We start from the raw sequence: 16,056 nt of genomic DNA, 5'->3' as shown, positions 1-16,056 counted from the left end.
GTATAAATACTCTGAGGTGAGGTTTTGTTTTGTGGCTTAGTTTTTGGTAGAAGTTTTGTGTGCCAGATGAGACTCTGGGACACCAAGGAGTCCACCAGCTTTGAAAACCCAGACATCGGTGCTTCTCTCTCTGGTAACTATGTATGTATGTAATGGTCAGACAGCTGGATCTGTCTATTGATCTATGATGTACATATTGCTTATGGTCAGACAGTTAGAAGCCCTGTCTGTTGGTTGATATTTGTTTTTCTGTTTGTATTTCCTCTGAAATTGAAGGTGCTGATGTTTTCCCCATGAACTAAGTGAAAGATATATGTGTTTCATTAAGGTATATTGTTGACCCCTCAAAAGTTGCTTTCCTTTTAGAAAAGCAGATCAAAGTACTTGTACAGCAGGCCGTCTTGTGTATGTTGGGGTCCTTGCTGTTACAATAGGGCACTCCCATTAGGGAAACTCCCTCTGTCAAAGCAGATGGGTGACTGTTCTGTGATTTTTAGTCTTAGGGTGTTGGCTAGGGCATTACAGGTATAACCCGATGGAAGGCATCTGAGAGAATGCTAATAAGAAAGAAACAAAAGGAATATTGTTATCAGAGTACACTTGGACAGGAAGAGGAACTAGATGAGTCTGGGAAGGAAGGAAGGAAGGAAGGAAAAGGGGGAGGGAGGGAGGAGGGAGAGAGAGAGAGAAAGAAAGAAAAAGAAAGAAAGAAAGAAAGAAAGAGAAGTGAGAGGAAGGAAGGAAGGAAGGAAGGGAGGATAAGAGGAAGGAAGAGAGGGAGGAAGGAAGGAAATACACATTTATTAAGTGCCTGCTTTATAGAACATATAGAAATATAGAACAAAAATAGGAGAACCTTAGGGTGATGGGGAAGGACCTCAGTAAAGAGTGAATGAACAAATAAAGGAATGAATGAATGAATGAACGCAGAGCTGTACAGAAGTCTTCTCATGTGGCCAGGCAGAATAGCTGGCTGGGGAGAGGCTGACTCCCTAGAGGTGAGGCCAGTGTGGAGCAGGGGAAAGATGACTGCATTTGGAGTCAGAGGATCTGAATTCAAATCTTGACTCTGCTTTTTTCTACCTGTAGGACCTTGAGCAGGTCACAACCTCTCTGGGTCTGTTTCCTCAATGATAAATTTAACAGTTTGGACTAGAAGCTCCCTTTCAGCTCCAAATCGTAGACCTATGACTGGGTACCTCCTCCTCTCGCTCAGATCCTCATTGGGTACTGTTCCATCCAAGAAAGAGAAGAGTCTTTGATGTTCTCGGGATACTGAGTCTAAGAGGGCTCATCCAGGAGGTGCATTTCAGTGGGTGGAGAGAGATCAATGTTCTTTCTGAGACCAGAGCCCAAGACCTAAGGAGCTCCTGTAGGGAGGCCAGGAATATAACCAGGGTGGGACAACTGGGGATCTTTCCCAGGCACAGCCCATGTGAGGGGTGGGGTGAGGTAGCTCTGTTCCAGGACAGAGAAGGGATGGGGGCAGAGGAGAGAGAATGCATTGACCTTGGGAGGGACCCTTTGCAGGAATGTGCCTGCTCCCAGACCCACCCATTTGCCCCAGCTTAGGAGGAGCATGGGGCAGCTTTGGGGGAAGTCAGCATAGCCCAGTCACTCCTCAGACAGAATAACTGAGAACTGAGGGGAGGAGGAGAAGGGGGGAGGGGGGAATGATGAGAATGACCAGGTACTGACACACATCCCAGTGAAGGCTTTTGATTTTTCTTTTAAATAACATGTAGCCTCAGGGACATTTCCTTCTCTCTTCTGGAAGACTGAAGTTACTGGGCTTCCTTACCTAAGCCTTTCACCTGCCGCTTACACCTGTGTGACCTAAGGTGAGTCATTTAACGCCTCTGAACTCACCTTCCTCTTCTACTTGAGGGCATGGCCTGCTTTCACCTTTGTCTTGCACAAGGCCTGCTGAGCTTGAGTAGTTGGTTGATCAAATGAAGCCATAAAATCCATGGTCTCATGATACCATAGAAAGAATCTTGAGGCTCTTGGGTCAGAGGACCTGGATTCGAATCTCCCTTTTGATGCTTACTACTTATGTAATGTTGGACAACCTCTCTGGGCCTCAGTTGCCCCATCTGTGAAATGAAGGGCTGGCCCAGATGACCTGGGTCCCCTTCAGCTCCAAATCTAGGATCCCCTGATGCTCCCTACCTCCCCTCGACCCTCTCCTGCCCCCTCTCCTTCCCAGGTGCGTAGGGAGAATGAGTCAGGCTTCAGAAAGGCAGCCGGCCAGGTCTCTTTCCCAGAGTGGGGTAATTCTGTGCTTTATCATCTCCTCTTTCAGAACCTGAACAGCTCAAAGGGAAAGACACCTGCCAAAGGGAGGGGAAGGGAGGGTGTCAGAGCCCCAAATCCTTCCTCAAACATGGGCCCTGCCCAGACACGGCTCCCTGGCATCTAATTACTGTGTACAGTTGATGCTCCCTTCACACCCTGGGCAAGCCTGAACCAAATTTCCACCAACCAGGAAATCTGTCCCACTAATAACTCCTTCCCTTCCTCCTCTCCCCTTCTAGTTACTCGGGCGCCTCCTGAGAATCACCTTTGCCAATAAGTAATGGTATTTTAAAAGGCTAGGCTGGAAAAGACAGTAATCAATTCAAAGGAAGGAAGATCTAAGAGTAAAGTTTCAGGCACAGTGGGGGGACCCCCACCCTTCAGAATCATACCATGAGGCATCTCCCACCTCCTGGGAGATGCCATTCTGATCCAGCTTCTTGGTATCAGGTAGGTATTGTGAAGCAGAACGCATATATCAGTGGTTGTGGTGGTAAGAGGGTGGGAGGAGGGGAACCTAGACTGGGAAAGGGGACAGGCCAGACACAGGGAAGAAACAGACCTGACCATCTCTGGGTCCTTCTTTAATGCATGCCAAAATGCACTGGGGGAGGGCTGAGGGTGAGGGGGACTCTTTAGCACAGAGGTGAGGTTTACACAATGGGTCCTGGGCAAGGGCTGGGGGGCAGGGGGGGCCCACTGCCCACAGGCAGCGTGTCCGCCTCACTGGGGGGGATGTGGTGGGTCATATAGCGTTTCCCAATGAAGGAGCCCACGTGCAGCTGCTCAGGGGATGCTGGTTCCTCAGGCCACCAGAGGCTGGAGCTGGGGGGGAAGCACATGACAAATAGCTGGTAAGTGCCTGCTCTTGCTAACCATACTCTGTTGGGCTCAGCAGATGAAGCCCCACCCTCATGGAATTTACATAGTGGGGAGATGTCACAAACATCAAGATTGGTCTGAATTTGGAGTCCGAGGCCTCTACCTCTGGGCCTCCAAGGTCCCTTTCAGCTAGAATTCTGACCCTCTGTCACATTCCCCACCCCCCCCCTGCAATGCTCTCACTTTCAACTAGGGGACTCAGTGGCCTCTAAAGTCCTACCCAGCTCAAGGCTATGATACAAAGTCACTTTGACCTCTCTGGGCCTCAGTTGCCTCCTCTATAAGATGAAGAGGTTGAGTCAGATGGCCTCTGAGGTCTCTTCCGGGTTGGGACTGAGGACCCTCTGGATCTTCCTGGAGAAGAGTGTCATTATAAGGCCTGAGGGAAGTGGGGAAGCTTCCAAGACAAGGTCATATTTGAATTGTCCTGTAAAGGATGGGTAGAAATTCAATAAGCAAAGAAAGGGAAGGATAATGTTTGGTCATAGGGAACTGCAGGGGCAAGGACCTGGAAATGGGAGAATGTACAACATGCACATGATATGTATGTCAATGACTCGATTAACAAGGACAAATCAAATGCCTTCTAGGCGCTTAATACCAGGCACTGGGCTAAGACACAAGTACAGAGTGAAACAATTCCTACTCACCATCAGGAAAAGTCTATGATGGGCAATAGGGAGAAGGACATTAATTTTAAAATGGAAAATAAAAATAAAATAACTGTATCCCCCTCAAAAACAAAAAATAGGAAAAAATTAAAATATAAAACAGAATTGGGGGGTGGAGTTGGCCCTCTCCAGCATAATGCCTGTCACATGATGAGACAGGACCAAATCTATGGTTTCACTTGAATAGGAATTCCCACGAAGAAAATTCCTGCCACCAGTGAATTTGAGATAGTTGGGGCACTGAAAGGTTAAAGATCATCCTTCCAATACATGTTTGAGGGGCACTCGAAGCCAGTTATACTCCTGACTTCAAGGCTGACTCTCCACGCCTTTGCAAACACATCATTGCCTTTTGTCTAAGATCTGATCTCACTGAATTCCGCTGTTGGACCATTTGCAAGAGGAAATGAAGGTTGGCATTGCCCCCTGGTGTCTGATCCTGAGCTCTGCAACCTGTCTGCAAGTAGAATCCTGGCCTAGGGGCTGGAGGATGCCTGAGCTGCCATGACTACACTCCATCTCAGAGTCACCTCCTCACTTGGTCCCCCTCCAGTATTTCCAGATTGTGAAGGACAAGCCAAGAAGATAATCTGCATCCCTTTATGTGCCCTTTGAGCCCCCATAACCCAATCTCCACCCCAGAAAGCCCAACAGCCCGAGTGACCTCCCCAGAGTGGAGAACCTGATGACCTCCTGCTCCTTAGGAGTACAGGATGGAATGTTGGACCTACAAAGGTCAGGTAGCATTTTAGGAACCTGGAGAGGATGATGCTGAATCAAGAGGAGTTCTCCAAGTACTGCTCCTACAATGATAGGGCTCTGAGTTCAAGTCCTACCTCTGACACTACCTGTGTGAACTTGGGTAAATCATCTCCCTGGGCCTCAGTTTCCTCATCTGTAAAATAAGGAAAGGTCTCTGGGCCCTTTTCATCTCTAAATTTCTAGTTCAATGATGATCTCTCAAAGCCCACCCAGACTAGGGGATAAGACCAGATCCAGTCCAGGGTTCAGGACTCACAATTGGACAGTGGAGATGAGGAAGAAAGCTAGCACTAGGAGTCCAGCGAAGGTAGACAGGATAGAGGTGATGACGATCATGCTACCGCTTCTCCGGCCAGGCCACATGTCAATACTTCTGGGTTCCTTCCCTGCAGTGACAGAAGCACTGAGTGCCCTTGTGACAGGAGCCCAGCTGGGATGCAGGAGGGAGGAAACGGGAAGGGGAGACAGGGATGACAAGAGTGGGAGCACTGCGGGGCCAGAGGCCCTGGACTGGGTCAGGAGTGGAGTTCATGCCAAGGAAATGACGCTGTTTGAGGGAACACCCTTCTCTCCCCAGCCTCCAGGCCTGCAACAATTCTAGGCTGTACATTCACCCTTTTAAGGAGAACCCCTGGCTAGATGAGAGAGACATTTGTCCAGAGCTGAAGACCTACTAGAACCTAGCTATTTCATGAATTGGCTGTGGGTGGGTGACCTTGGGGTGGGTGACTCAATTCAGTTCAACTCAACTTGTCACAGCTCAGCTCAACTCTGCTTCATTCACTTGCACTCCATTCCACTCAATGAGTATTTATTAAGCCCCTACAATGTTCCAGGTACTGAGATAAATGCTGAAAGTGCCTGCCCTCAAGAATCTTACATTTCAACATAAGGCCAAGAGTTCCAATGGACTCCTTTCTGTTGCTGTCCTATGCCTAGGCTGCATATGGTAAACGTTGGTCACATTAACAAATAGATTTCAATTCTCTGGCCTCATTTTCCTCATTGTGGGAATCCAGTGAGTGCTCGGAGAAAAAAATGACATAGATGAGGAGGAGAAAGAAATAGGGAAGCTCTTCTGTTGGATGAGCCTGGGGTCATTTGACTCAGGAATTCTGGGTTCAGGTACCAGTGAGCCAGGCATTAAGAGGGTTACAGAGCAGTTCTCTCTCCACCAGCTTAGCTGGCTGTATTCCCCCAGTTACAGAGAGAGCCACACTGTCTTATCTAAATGTTTCTTGTCCTTCAGAGCCTAATAGAGTACCCTGCCTCATCAGTGTTTAATAAACATTTCTTAAATGAATGAATGAATGAAGATAGAGGTGCGTGGAGAGGCTGATGCCACGTACCAGTAGGGGGACAGAACAGTGACCAGAGGCGGAAGCCAGGACTAGGGCTCAAATTCCATTTCTGATGCTTATGACCTATGTGATCATGGGCAAGTCATTCAATCTCTACGAGTCTGTTTCCTCATCTGCAAAATGGAAAGGTTAGACTAGACATCCTCAGAAGTTTCTTCCAGCTCTAGAACTAAAAGTTGGGCTTTGAAGGACGGATCAGACTGCACCTGGTATACTAGGGAGAGGACATTGCAGGTATAGGGACAGACTAAATAAGGGCATTCTCAAGACTCCCACTAATGTTGCAGGGAAGGGGACCCTGAACCCCCAAGTCACAGACAGATGACTGACTACCTGACTGATGTCTGTGTGGTCAAGCAAATCCAATGAAGAAGGGGCCTTTTCTTATCTCAGTGGGAAGATGTCCCAGACTCTAGGATCCTACCTTGGTTGAGAGTGATTGGCTCGGACCACAGTGTCTCGGCCTTGGGTTGGCTGTTGTTGTCCATCACAAGAAACTTCACGCTGGGGAGGAATCAAGATAGTCAATGAAGGAGAATCAGAGGTTCTGAGCCTGCTGGGGCCCTCAGAGGTCAGACTTCCTGGAAGCCCAGTCATCACGCAGTTGATCAGGTGCCATCTTGGATCATTGGAATCATAATTTAACTTCTCAGGCATGCATGACTTCTTTCTCCACCAAGGGGAGACTTAGTCTCTCCTCCAGTCCCAGCAAAACTTTTCCAAGTTTCTTTGAGTTCCTCAAAGAAAGAATTTCTCATCGCACCACTACTCTGTTACATTCGTATATGGGCATGGAGGCTAGCATTTATAGAGCTGAAGGTTTGCAAAGCACCTGACATGTTACCTCCTTTGGTCCTCACAACAATCTGGGAGATAGATGCTATGATTAGCCCCATTTTATAGATAAGGCATCTATAAAACATATCACAGTTTATTCAGCCGTGCTCCAGTCAATAGGCACCCTCCTTGTTTTTGTTCTTTGGTACAAGAAAAATGCTGCTGTGTATGTATGGCAATTGCATTGCATATGGGACCTTTTATTCTATCTCTGACAACCTTGGTGTAGATGGGGATTATTGGTTCAAAGGGTGTGAGTAGGTTAGTTATTTTCTCCCACATTTCCAGAATGATTGGGCCACTTCACAGCTCCGCCAACAATGTTTTAGTTTACCTGTCTTCCTTATCGCTCCTCCAGCACTGACTGTTTATTTTTACTTTATCTGCCAATTTGTTAATTTCCTTTTGCAGAGGAGAAAACTGAAGGCCATATGCTTAGTCAATGACACATTTGGGACCAGAGCCCAGGTGTCCTGATTTCTTCAGGCTAGGGCTTTTTTTATCCCTGTTTTGCAGAGAGCCTAATCAAGGCACAGTGGAGCTACCAGGCCCACAGAGGGAGTCAGGTCTGACTTTCCCAGAAGACCAGCTCAGTGGGGCTCACCTGTAAGGACCAGGGACCAGGAGGGGAGCGTTACAATACTCCTGACTTAAGTTTCGAAGGCAACTGGTGTCACTGCCCACACGGAGAACAGCAATGTCTTCTTTCTTGCATGGATAGTGGTCAGGAGACAGCTTTAGGGTTAGGTAGTAAAAGCTCATTGGCAGTTTGGTGTAGGAGGGCATCTCTACTGTGGTCTTAGGGTTCTGAAAATCCTTGGTGGCTAGAAGTAGGAGAGAAAGGGAGACTTCAGCAAGTCCCAGGAATGGGACCCTAGGTTCCACTCAGGGCTTAAACCCTCATCCCCACTCCAGTTATGATAGAACTTCATTCCGTCTTACTTGAAGCCCCCATCAATAACCCTTTTCTAGATGCCCTGTAGCTAGATTAGGCAGGTTCAGTCACTGTGAGCATCCCCTCATTCCCAATCCTACTCCATTGGCTGATCTGGCTTTAAGGTACCCTCCCACATGAGAATTATTTTGTGTTATTCAAGTGGGAGAGAAACCAAAACATCTTAAAGGAATAAATCATTAAGGGTATAATTTCAGACTAAAAAAACATGTTGATGGAGGAGCTGCTTTGAGTCTGAGGATCTCACCCTGGTGGGTATCTGTCTATATCAGCTTCCTGTCAGACTCACCCAGGACTGGGAGAATATGCCTCCTCTCCCCCTACCTGCCCCAGTCCACCAGACAAACCATTGCTGAAGGCTACCACCAGCCAGATGGCATCTGTTGAGTTGGCATGATCTGTGAAAATGCATCTTGGCTGGTCCAGGGAGAAGGTGGATGAAGTGACCTTCCCCTCCAGGGCTTGGGATGAGATCTGGGGAGTGTATGGGATGTGATCTGCAGAAAACCAGAGACAGGCATAAACACTTGGGAGGGGGAGGTGGCAAGTGAAGGTTGGGTGTCCAGTGGCATCCCTTCTGGCAGGGATGTGGGTAGATGATTAAACAGAAGGTTAATGAAAGAGAGTGTGGCATAATGGAAAGAGAGCTGGATTTTGAGTCACAGGACCTGGGTTCAAATCTCAGGTCTGCTACTTACTAGGTGTGACCTTAGGAAAGTCACCTAACTCATCTGGGCCTCAGTTTCCCCATCTGTAAAATGAAAGGGTTGGACTAAATGACATTCCTTGAAGCCTTAAATCTTTGATCCTGTAAATTCTCAGAAAAGGAAGGAATGAACACAATGAACATCTGGAGAATTATCAAGAACAGATCACATGAAAGGAACTAGATTGACAGGTGAAGGGGATGCCATAGACAGAGGATACTGAGGTTTCTGCGGTGCTTGTGACAAAATCTGTTATGTTACTGTGGAAAAGGGGAGTGACAAGTCAGATTGTTGTAGTTAGGTGGATCTGGAACTGGCTAAATTCATCCAAGAGTAATCAAAGGATCCTGAATTTGGAACTGAAAGGGAACTCAGAGGCCATCCTTTTACACATGAGGAAACTGAGGCAGACATCATTTGCTAGTAATCACAAAGCCACAAGGTGTCTAGGACAGGACTCGAACCCAAGTCTTCTTGACTCCAAGTCTAGAATTCTATCCACCATTCCCTGTCTGCTGCCTCTCTAGTTAGTTACAAATAGAATATGGAGGGAAGTTTCCAGTGATGTGTGCTTGGTCCTATGCTGGTCAACATTTTTAAGAATGACTTGGCATACTAGTCAAATTTTCCAGTGACACAAAACTTAGAAGGGAAACATCTTTGCTGAATGACAACGTTGGAATTCCTACCTAACCTCAATCTTGAATGGTTAGAATGATGGGCCAAGCTGAATATGGAAGGAGTACCAAAAAAAAAAATCTCTTGTACTTGGGTTCTAAAAAGCAACTTCCCAAATACAGGATAAGGTAGGCATGACTCTATGACAATTTGTTTGAAAAAGATCTTGGGGTTTTAGTGGACCACAAGCTCCACATGGGTCTATAATAGTGAAATGTGACAGCAAAAAAAGCTAGTGCAATCTGAGGCTGCATTGAAAGGTACATCAAGGAGGGGACAGTCAGTCCCCTGAGTCCCCTGCCCTGGTCAGTCCATACCCGGAGTCATGTGGTCAATTCTGGGCACCATATTTTAGGAAGAACATTGATGAGCTGAAGAGTACACCAATTGAGGGAAATCAGGACTGGTGAAGGGCTTTGGAATTACTCTTACCTTGCAAAAATCAGCGGGAGAAAGTCAAGGTGGACCCTCTGGAGAAGAGAAGACTGGGGCTTGGAAGTGCTGAGGTGGGGATACACTAGCTACAGGAGGTAGAATATAAGATCCTCAAGGACAGGGCTGATTTCATGCTTATTTTTGCAAAGCGATGCACAGAACTTGTACATTCTGGGGATCTGCGATCTTCTCAGTCTAGGGAATGTCCCTGACCAAGGCAGATGGGCTCCTGCTCGGCAAGGTGCCTGTATATGTCAGGGACAGGATTTGAACCAGGTTCTTCCCGAATCCATCATCCTTTACACCACAAGGTCTCCTAGGGTGGGCTCCTAAGTGTTCCCCCAGGCAGCGTAGAGCCATGAAAGAGCCCTGGATCGAGGTTCAGGGTTCCAATCCTGACGCCAGTACTTACTCCTGTGTGACCTGAGCCTCCCCCTAGTTCCTCAACCAAAAAATGAGAGGTTGGGCTCTTTGGCCTCAAAGAGCCTGTCCAGCTCTGTTCTATAGTCCTTTGACCTCAAGACTATCTCATCCATGTTTGTGCCTCCTCTCTCTGGGTTTGTACATCTGCCTCCTGCCTCACGCCCTCTCAAAAGAAGAGATCTCTACCTCCCACCTCCCACCTGCTGACGCCTGCCACACCCTTCGCTCGGACTGGACAGAGCAGACACTCAGCTTGTCCAAATTCTGCCTTCCAAAGCTCATTCCTCAGCCGCTGTCCAACACGGACGCCTCCTGGTCCAGATTCCGTGGAGCCCTACATTGAATGTAGCTCTGGGGGAGTCTCATCTACCCAATCAGATCGGGAACCCCGCACTGAACTGTCTCCTCTCTGCTTCTCTCACCTCACTGGGCTAACCAAATCTCGGCCATTCAGGAAAGACAACTGATGGTCACCATCACCACCACCGTCAACGCTAGCATTCCAATAGTGTTCTTAAGGTTCACAGAATGCTTTCTATACATTATCTCACTTAATAACAGCTAAGATTTATATAGCACCTACTCTTAGACACTGTGCTGAGCGCTTTACAGTTATTCTCTCATTGGATCATCACAACAACCCTTTGAGGGAGGTGCTTCCTCATTATTCCCATTTTACACATGAGGAAACTGAGGCACACAAAGATAGAGTGATTTGCTCAGAATAAGCTTCTGAGGCTAGATTTGAACTCAGATCTTCCTGACTCCAGGCCTAGTCTCCCTTTAATTATTATATTTAATTAATTATTATTAATGATAATTAGAGGGGATGCCTTAGTCCTAGTATCACAGGAACCTAGGCCTAGAGTCAGAAGAGACCTCAGGGGCCACCAAATCTACCTCCCTTTACAGATATGGAAACCATCTCTCACCACCCTTTCTCCTTGCTGTGGGGGACCCAGGTGAAAGGATCACTGATGGGGGGAGGAGGAGAAAGGGAGGATGAGTGGGTACCTCCAAATTCTGTTGAGGATAGCTAGGCAGTGTGTAAGTCCCATGCCTCCTATGAATCTCCTAAAGAGATATTGGAACATGGGGCATGTACTGGCTGCCCAAGAATCAAACATTAACCAGCTCCAACAGCCTGATTTTCCTGTTCACATGACCCTCAACCTGCTTTGTTTCCCCATGACTAGTCATAGGCACTTTTCTGAAAACATCCCAAAGAATTGAGGGGACAGGGAAAAATAGGATCCTAGAGCTGGAAAGGACCTCAGAAGCCCTCACTTTACAGATGGGGAAACTGAGGCCAGGGAAGTCAAGTGATTTGCACAAGGTCATGCTGGTAGTCAGTGACAGAGGCAAGATGATCCCATCAGGTGGACAGGGTACTCTCCTCCCCTGCAGCCCTGTGAGGCAGGTAGGGCCAGTACTATCATTCCTGTTTTACAGGTAGGGAAACAGAGGCAAAAAGAGGTTCAGTGAATTGTCCAGAGTAACACAGTTAAAAAGTATCAAAGGGAGGGTTGGAAATACAGACTCTCCTGACTCGAGGTTCAGTCCACCTGACCATGTCTCAAGGCCTTAGGATCTCCTTGGGAAGAATGCATCTGCCCCAGATTCTCCACAAGACCTCAGATCTGACCATTAATTTCATTACTCTGGGTAAAGGCACTGCTCCCTGTTAAAATGCAGAGGCATCCTCCCTTATGTCCTAGTAACAGGAGGTTATCATCAGCCATCAATACCTCAGTGTGACTGAGTTTATAAATTCCTTTCCCACCAAGGCACACAACCGAGGACAGGTTTCCTTGGAGAAGAAGAGAAGGGAGGAGAGAGAGAGGGTGGTATGGACAAAAGAGGCTGGACTAGGGACAATGGGACCAATTGCTGCCTCTGACACTGGGTGACCTTGGATGAGTCACTAACTTATCTGGGCCTTGGTTTCCTCCAGTGGAGTCTACTTCATTTTTGGGTGTCATCTCAGCACCAAGTACCTTGCACCTAGCAGGTGATTCACAAATATTTGGTTTTTAAAACCCCATGCAATGGAATGCTCCATCCTTCAAATGACCAAATTTGGCCCACAGAAGAGTTGAAATGTTCCTGGCTCAGGTGAGGTGGGGGATTATGCGAGGGGACAAGCCACTTAACTCCCACAGGCCTTGGGGATTGGTTAAAGATCTCTCTGGGAAGGATGAGAGGGAACCAGGCACAGAACCCCAATCTAGGCCAGGGACCGCCATTCCCAAGAAGGCAGAAGCTCCATATGGAGCAAGAATGGGGCCGAGTGGCTTTGGGAGCCCTGAGGACCTTCCTGGACAGCTGGGTAGGAGGGATTCGGAGATCAGAGTCCTTTCCATCCCTTCTGTCATAGTCTATCTATCTACTTCTCAGTCCTGGAGATCAGTCATGGTCATGGGTGTGTGCATGAATGGAGTGAGGGTGAGTCCCAGGCTTGGGACTGTCCCAGAGCTCAGTGACCAGTTTCCCCACAGGGTCACATGGCCTCCCTCCCTTCAGCAATAATTACATCAGAACTCTTAAGCTCTGGGGCTTGCATCCCCGGACCCAAGTTAGCCTGGGCTACCCATGTGATGGGGACAGTGTTCAGGGAGGACTTGGTGTGGTAGAAGAACTCCACAAGAAGAGTGGGGAACCCTGGGAGAGGTTTGGTTTTTTATTTTTAACATTCGTATCTTTTGTTTCTCTATCACCTTTACTTTGTAGGAGTGTGCTGGAGTCAGCTCAAACCGGTTCAAGCTAGCCAATTATTAAATGTTCAGTGTAAATCCAGACTTGATTGCTTTGTTTATTGTCTAGACTTGAGAAAGTGGGGGAGAAAATTAATAATGCTGATTAAGCTTAAAAGTGTATTGTGGGGGCAGCTAGGTGGGGAAGTGGCCCTGGAATCAGAATCTGAGTTCAAATCTGACCTCAGATACTTACTATCTGTGTGACCCTGAGGCAAGTTGCTTAACCTCAAAAACTCCAAGAAAAAAAAGTGGTTTTTGGATACATTTTTTTCTGTCCATACATTCCTGAATATATCCTTCCTAAGCCTTCTGCCCTCCCCTTCTAACTAAAAATTATAAAAGGTTACAAAAAAGCAGTTCAGCAAACCAGTCAAATTTGACAATATATGCAACATTCCACATCCATAGCCCCCCACTTCTGCAAAGGAGGGAAGCAGATGCATTTCCTCAATTCCTCTCCAGGGGACCATCAATTCCAGTGCCTGCTCTGCCTTTATCTCTATGACCTTGACTGGGCAAGTCCCTGTGGGCCTCAGGGTCCTGCCTATGTCCAGTGAAGAAGCAGGACCAGAGAATGTCTATGTTCCTTCCAGCTCTTACAGTTTGTGACATGAATGTGAACCTCAGAAAGCCTAAAATTGGGAGGGATCTCCAAAGTTGTCGAGGCCAACCCCTCATTTTACAGCACAGGAAACTGAGGCCCAGAAAGAAGTAACTAGCCCAAGGTCACAGAGCAAATGGCAGAGGCAGGATTTGAGCCCAGCTCTTCCAACTGAAAACCTGGTGTCTTTCTGCTGCCTGAGGTTGGCATCATGTGGGTGGGAAGTCTTCTAGAGCTTGTCTTATTGATGGGAAGAAGGAATTTGTCCTGCAGGGGAACATCCCAGAGAGCATTAACCATGGAACCCCAGGACCTGGGTCTGAATCCCAATTCTGTCCTTGAGCAAATCCCTCGCTGTCCTGAGACCTCAGTTTCTCCCTTTATAAAATGAGATAGTGGAATCTGAGGGCTTCTGTGACACCTTCCATCTCTGGCTTTATTATGCTCCTAACCTCTCTGAGGCTCAGTTTCCTCAACTGTAAAATCAAGGGTTTGGACTCAATGACCTCCATGTCTACCACCTGGCTCCATTCATAGTATGCCTGTAGATTCCTGTACAAAGCTTAACCAAAGCTTGTCCCCTTTGGGGGACCTATGTTAATGGATGCCCTTCATGGAAAAGAAAAAACGAAAATAATTTGTTTCCTTAAATAAAGATCTTTACCCCCAGTGGCCTACTGACTCGGTGGGTATTATTTTCATAATGAATTATAATAATAAATAGTTCATGTCTTTGTAGCGCTTCAAAGTTTACAGAATACTTTGTGGAAAACAACCCTTTGGGGTTAGGTAGTACAAATATTATCCCCATTTCACAGGTGAGATATTAAATTATGTGTCCAAAGTCTCACATCTAGTAAGTTTTAGAGCTGGGATTTGAACCCAGCTATCTCCAAGGAGGTCAGACTCAGGTGGGTAACAATCTGGCATGCGTGGGGCGTGGATGGATCTCTTTCTCACAGACCCCTGGGAGCAGTAGCAGGGCCTCCATTTCCAGGTCCCCAGGTCCCCAGTACACTCACCCAGGGCAGTCCCCATGTGGTTACTGATGAGCAGCAGGAGCAATAGGAGATGAGGGTCCTGGGCTCCCCCCATTGCTTTAGTGGACATAACTTCTTCTGACAGCTCCAGGAGGGGTGATGATGTCTGTGCTCCTGCTTGGGTCTTGGTCTGGGTAGGAGGGGCAGAAGGCCCATGAAAAGGAGACTCAGTCTGCCCTGAAGGGCCTCATCTGGCTCCCTTACTTCCTAAGGTGCTCACAGCCCCCTCCCCAACAGACAGACAAACATGCCCCTGGTCCGGGAGAAATGGAGATTGATGGATGAACTGGTCGGGCAAGTTGTCTGGACAGTCTGAGGCTAGAAAAACCTGTACGTCTAACTCCCTCCTCTCTCCAGCCACAGGAGGGGTCTGGGAAAGGGCACTTGGGTGAGATCAGTACCAGGTGGTGCTCTGCTGAGACACCATCCGCCTCCCCCGAGGGAGGGGCCCTCAGCCTGCTTTCGGAGCCCTGGATGCATCCAGACTTCTAAATCCAGCAGGTGACGGATGGGCAGTGGTGGGCAGAATTCTCCTCCCCCACTCTCCTCTGCCTCAGCTGGGCCTAACTAACCCCTGGTTCAACTCAAACCGGGCATTACTGACATTCTTGGACGAAGGTACCACTGGGCTCAGAACTCTCCCTCCCATCTCCCATGATATATCTTTTCCCCTTGTCTGCCCCACCCTGGGGCCCTCTGTGCCTGCTGACCCACTCTGTGAGCCAGAAGCTGTTCCTCGACTTCTGGGGCCCAGGAATCTCTTTCCAAAGTAGCTCCACAAGTATTTATTAAGCACCTACTGTGTGCCAGGCAAGGTGCTAAGCTCTGGGCAATACAAAGAAAGCCAAAGCCACAGTCCTTCCTAATAATCCTCAGGGAGCTGAAACCACATTCAAATACCTGCTGGGGGTGGTGGGGAGTTTGGGGATTCATGCTTCTTCTCCCTGGATCCCATTCTCAGAAATGACAGATGTCAGGCAAGTTCCTTCAGCATGCTGAGTCCTCAGTTTCCCCATCTGTCAAATGGGGACCAGATGGGCTCTGATGACACTAAATCTTATGTTCCTAAATAGGTTTTCAATATAACCCTGCTCATCACATTGAGTCTGAGGCCACTGTACTTGAATCACTCCAATATTAAGTTTGGTGAGGGGGGGGATCACCATCAGGGCACTTTACCCCCCACCTCACACCTCACACACTCAGCTGACTCGTCAGCTGCCTTTAAAACAGGATCTCTTAAATGTGAGGAAAGATATCTGTAGTGGTCCTTTGCCACCAAGAGAAGGAATGCTGGGAAAGCTCAAATTCCCTAAGTCACCTCATAAAACTAGGACCAGCGAGAAAGGGAAAAAAAACCCCTTTTCCCACCATCAAGGAGTCTGACTCCTTGAGCTAGCTGCCAGATTCTTCAGGCATGAATCAGCCTCACTTCCCAGGTCCTGGCTCCTTGAGTCCCTCCCTCAATGCCTGACCCAGATAAGAACTTTACAAAAAACTCACCAGGCTTGAGTGGTTTGGGTGCCTCTTTCCAGAGGACCTGACCTGTTTCCACCCTCCCTGACTGCCCCTTCTCACTGTATCTCCCCTGAACAAGGCTAGTCCACTCTCATGATTGTGGGCTCCATGTTTTCTGGTACTGGCATAGGG

General features: G+C 47.9%; 1 protein-coding gene across 2 annotated transcripts; it reads right to left on the bottom strand.

The window, feature by feature from the left end:
• Positions 1-2,869: 2,869 nt before the first annotated feature.
• Positions 2,870-14,777, bottom strand: UPK3B (uroplakin 3B). Of its 2 annotated transcripts, XM_072640277.1 has the most exons (6): positions 14,389-14,777; positions 8,114-8,263; positions 7,416-7,635; positions 6,399-6,478; positions 4,870-4,999; positions 2,870-3,123 (listed from the first exon to the last, which is right to left on the bottom strand). In XM_072640277.1, the coding sequence occupies exons 1-6, from the start codon at positions 14,474-14,476 to the stop codon at positions 2,952-2,954; spliced, it is 840 nt and encodes a 279-aa protein (XP_072496378.1). In that variant the 5' UTR covers positions 14,477-14,777; the 3' UTR covers positions 2,870-2,951. The 2 variants fall into 2 exon arrangements, with proteins under 2 accessions (XP_072496378.1, XP_072496380.1); XM_072640279.1 differs by lacking the exon at positions 8,114-8,263 and having other exon boundaries at positions 14,389-14,732.
• Positions 14,778-16,056: the final 1,279 nt, after the last annotated feature.

This window comes from Notamacropus eugenii, chromosome 2, assembly GCF_028372415.1.
Source record: "Notamacropus eugenii isolate mMacEug1 chromosome 2, mMacEug1.pri_v2, whole genome shotgun sequence".
In the NCBI taxonomy this organism is placed as follows: Eukaryota; Metazoa; Chordata; class Mammalia; order Diprotodontia; family Macropodidae; genus Notamacropus; species Notamacropus eugenii.
This window is presented reverse-complemented; position numbering and strand designations above follow the sequence as displayed.

Coding starts and splice junctions, on each gene's coding strand:
- UPK3B (XM_072640277.1), bottom strand. CDS start 14,476: ATGTCCACTAAAGCAATGGGGGGAGCCCAGGACCCTCATCTCCTATTG. Junction 6,479..7,415: donor CTGGTCCCTGGTCCTTACAG/GTGAGCCCCACT, acceptor ATTCCTCCCCAG/CGTGAAGTTTCTTGTGATGG. Junction 3,124..4,869: donor CTCATCTCCACTGTCCAATT/GTGAGTCCTGAA, acceptor CTTCCCCCCCAG/CTCCAGCCTCTGGTGGCCTG.